The following is a 2,500-nucleotide window of genomic DNA, read 5'->3' as shown; positions in this document are numbered from 1 at the left end:
TCTAAATCTGTTCCATGGGAACTTGTGTTTTGTTGTCATTGGTACATTATAGTACAGCCTAACTTCAACTCCCAATGATTACACCAGATAGTCCTACCACAAGATGTCAGCCAGGTCAGATACAGTATGAACCTAGCTGGTAGGTCAGGTGTGAAAGGGATCTAGTAGGTCAGGTATGAAAGGAATCTGGCAGGTCAGTTAAATATGAAAGGTTCTGATAGGTCAAGTATGACAGGGATCTGGTAGATAGTATATGAAAGGTATCTTGTAGGACAGGTATCCACCTTATTCCTTAATCCGGAAATATGTATCGTTACGATGGTTACGATACTGTTTTCAACTTCCGTTCATTCTGTTTAGCATGTGCGTTCTCGGTAGCTACCTAGAATATGCTTCAACTTAGATTTCTTTCGAAATGTTGACAATTCTGCCCTCAGCATGGATATATTACATCATATATAACATGATATAAAATAGAAACGTTTACTTTTATATGCGTTATGATATGTTAAGTACTGTCAACCGTCACGTTAAAATAGATCCAACGCAGTTTCGCCGGAAATAGATAACCGTTTTCGGTGTCATGGCGACCCCCATTGTTGGCTACGGAATATCGTGGATAAAAGGGGCCTGGTAGGTGAGGTATGAAAAGGATCTGGTAGGTCAGGTGAGAAAGTGCAGCGACTGGACAGAGTCAGGAGAGAAATTTGAGAGGTTATACGAGTACCTGCACCCAGGGGTAGGAGGGGCCAAGCTCCTCGATTAGCTCCGCCCACTTGTCCACCACAACACGTATCTCTTCTGGCTTCATCAGAGGAAGTGTGACATCAGACCACGGGTGGAAGCACATGACCTTACTGTGGACCAATCAGAGGGCACACAGGTATCAGCAGCTAGCATCATTAAACATCAAACTCATTTGCCGAACACGCAAACAGCTTTCCTGAAACACTCGTTCAAAGAAGGGCCTCCCTTCGACAGAACGACTTCTGAATTACTATGAGCTGTTTGCTAGTAATACATTTATTATACAACTACCACTGACTCTAGAGACAGAGGAGGTGGAGTGGTGTAGAGAGAGAGGGATAGAGAGAGAGAGAGAGAGAGAGGGAGAGGAGGATGGAAAATGAAGCTGGTAGATGGCTAAGAGAATTGGTGAGACAGAGGCTGAGACGGAAGTGGAGAGAGCACTGGAGCGTTCATCTGAAGACGAATAACACCTCGGTTAGCCAAATCGGTTTCCCGGGAGAGAGCAACACACAGCGCGGCAACGCCTGTGCAACCTTCATGCACACTCCTACAGATGAGAGAGGAGAACACGAAAAGAAATCCTCCATCCACCCCAGACAGCTCGGGAAGATTCCTCTATGCCTAGAGCTTATCCTGGATCAGGCTTTGCAACATCCTCATGTATTTAACATCACTGCCTGACTGACTGACTACACAGCAGCAGCCTCCACTACTCCACTGAGTGGAGGAGAGAGAGACAGAGAGAGAGAGTGAGGGAGTCAGAGAGGGAGTCAGAGAGAGGGGGGGGACAGAGAGCAGAAAGGGGGAAGAGAGAGGGACAGAGGGAGAAGAAATGGAGAGAGAGAGAGAGAGAGAGAGAGAGAGAGGGAGCAAGAAAGGAAGGAAAAGAGAAACGGGTAGAGGCGAGAGGACCAGACAAAGTCATGCATAGATGCATCGTCTCCTCATGTCCCTCCCTGGCTGGCTGTGTAGTTTCTGGACGAGCCCTTGAGGAGTGACAGAGAGAAGTTCTGCTTTGATAGTGCTGCGCGCTCTCATTTCATGCCTTATTTGTGGCGAGGCCTGCGCGGCTAAGAGAATGGCAAATGCAAGAGGCTCGCTGGGGCTGTGTTCCGCCCCGAGGCTGGATGACTGAGCACCTGTGCAGACAGGTACACTACATCAGGGGCATCTGAGCATCAGGGCATCAGAGCATCAGGGGCATCTGAGCATCAGGGCGTCCGTCAGAGCATCACAGCAAAAGAGTGACTCTGAAAGGGCTGATGGGAAGGATAAGTGGTGGGGTAGACGCGGGTGTGGAGTCTCAACACCAAAGCAAAGCTAGCTACTTATTTGACTAGTTAGTTACTTAGCTAGCTAGCTAGTTAGTTACTTAGTTACTAAGCTAGTTGGTTAGTTAGTTAGTTAGTTAGCTACTTAGTTACATAGTTAATTAAAGTATTGCTTATCCTTTTCCACATAGGTGTACAATAGTGCTATTACTGTACATCACATGGTGCATTGCATTAAAGACTTTTATTATATCCACCTACACACACCGCCCCCAAAGGAACACACACCTTTGAATCCATATGGAGATAAACACATAGTCTTCCACAGTTGTCTCTTTCCTCACCTTTAGTCAGCTCACAGAACTAGTGACTTACAATGACAAAAATAAGGGTTGCGTTCCTCACCAAATTTCCTTCCCTAAAGCCTGCAGAGTATTAACAGTTTTGTCCATCACAGAGGATGTGTTATCATGCTAATG

General features: G+C 46.3%; 1 protein-coding gene across 1 annotated transcript in view; it reads right to left on the bottom strand.

Annotated features, from left to right (window-relative positions):
- The window catches only part of galt (galactose-1-phosphate uridylyltransferase), a 91,413-nt gene that overhangs the window by 83,932 nt on the left and 4,981 nt on the right, over nt 1–2,500 (bottom strand). The window contains exon 5 of the mRNA XM_062554357.1: nt 728–857. Within this exon, the coding sequence (XP_062410341.1) occupies nt 728–857 (130 nt within the window). The remainder of the gene's footprint in view (nt 1–727; nt 858–2,500) is intronic.

Source organism: Sardina pilchardus, chromosome 14 (assembly GCF_963854185.1).
Source record: "Sardina pilchardus chromosome 14, fSarPil1.1, whole genome shotgun sequence".
NCBI lineage: Eukaryota > Metazoa > Chordata > Actinopteri > Clupeiformes > Clupeidae > Sardina > Sardina pilchardus.
Note: the sequence above shows the minus strand (reverse complement) of the source record. Positions and strands in the feature narration are given on the sequence as shown.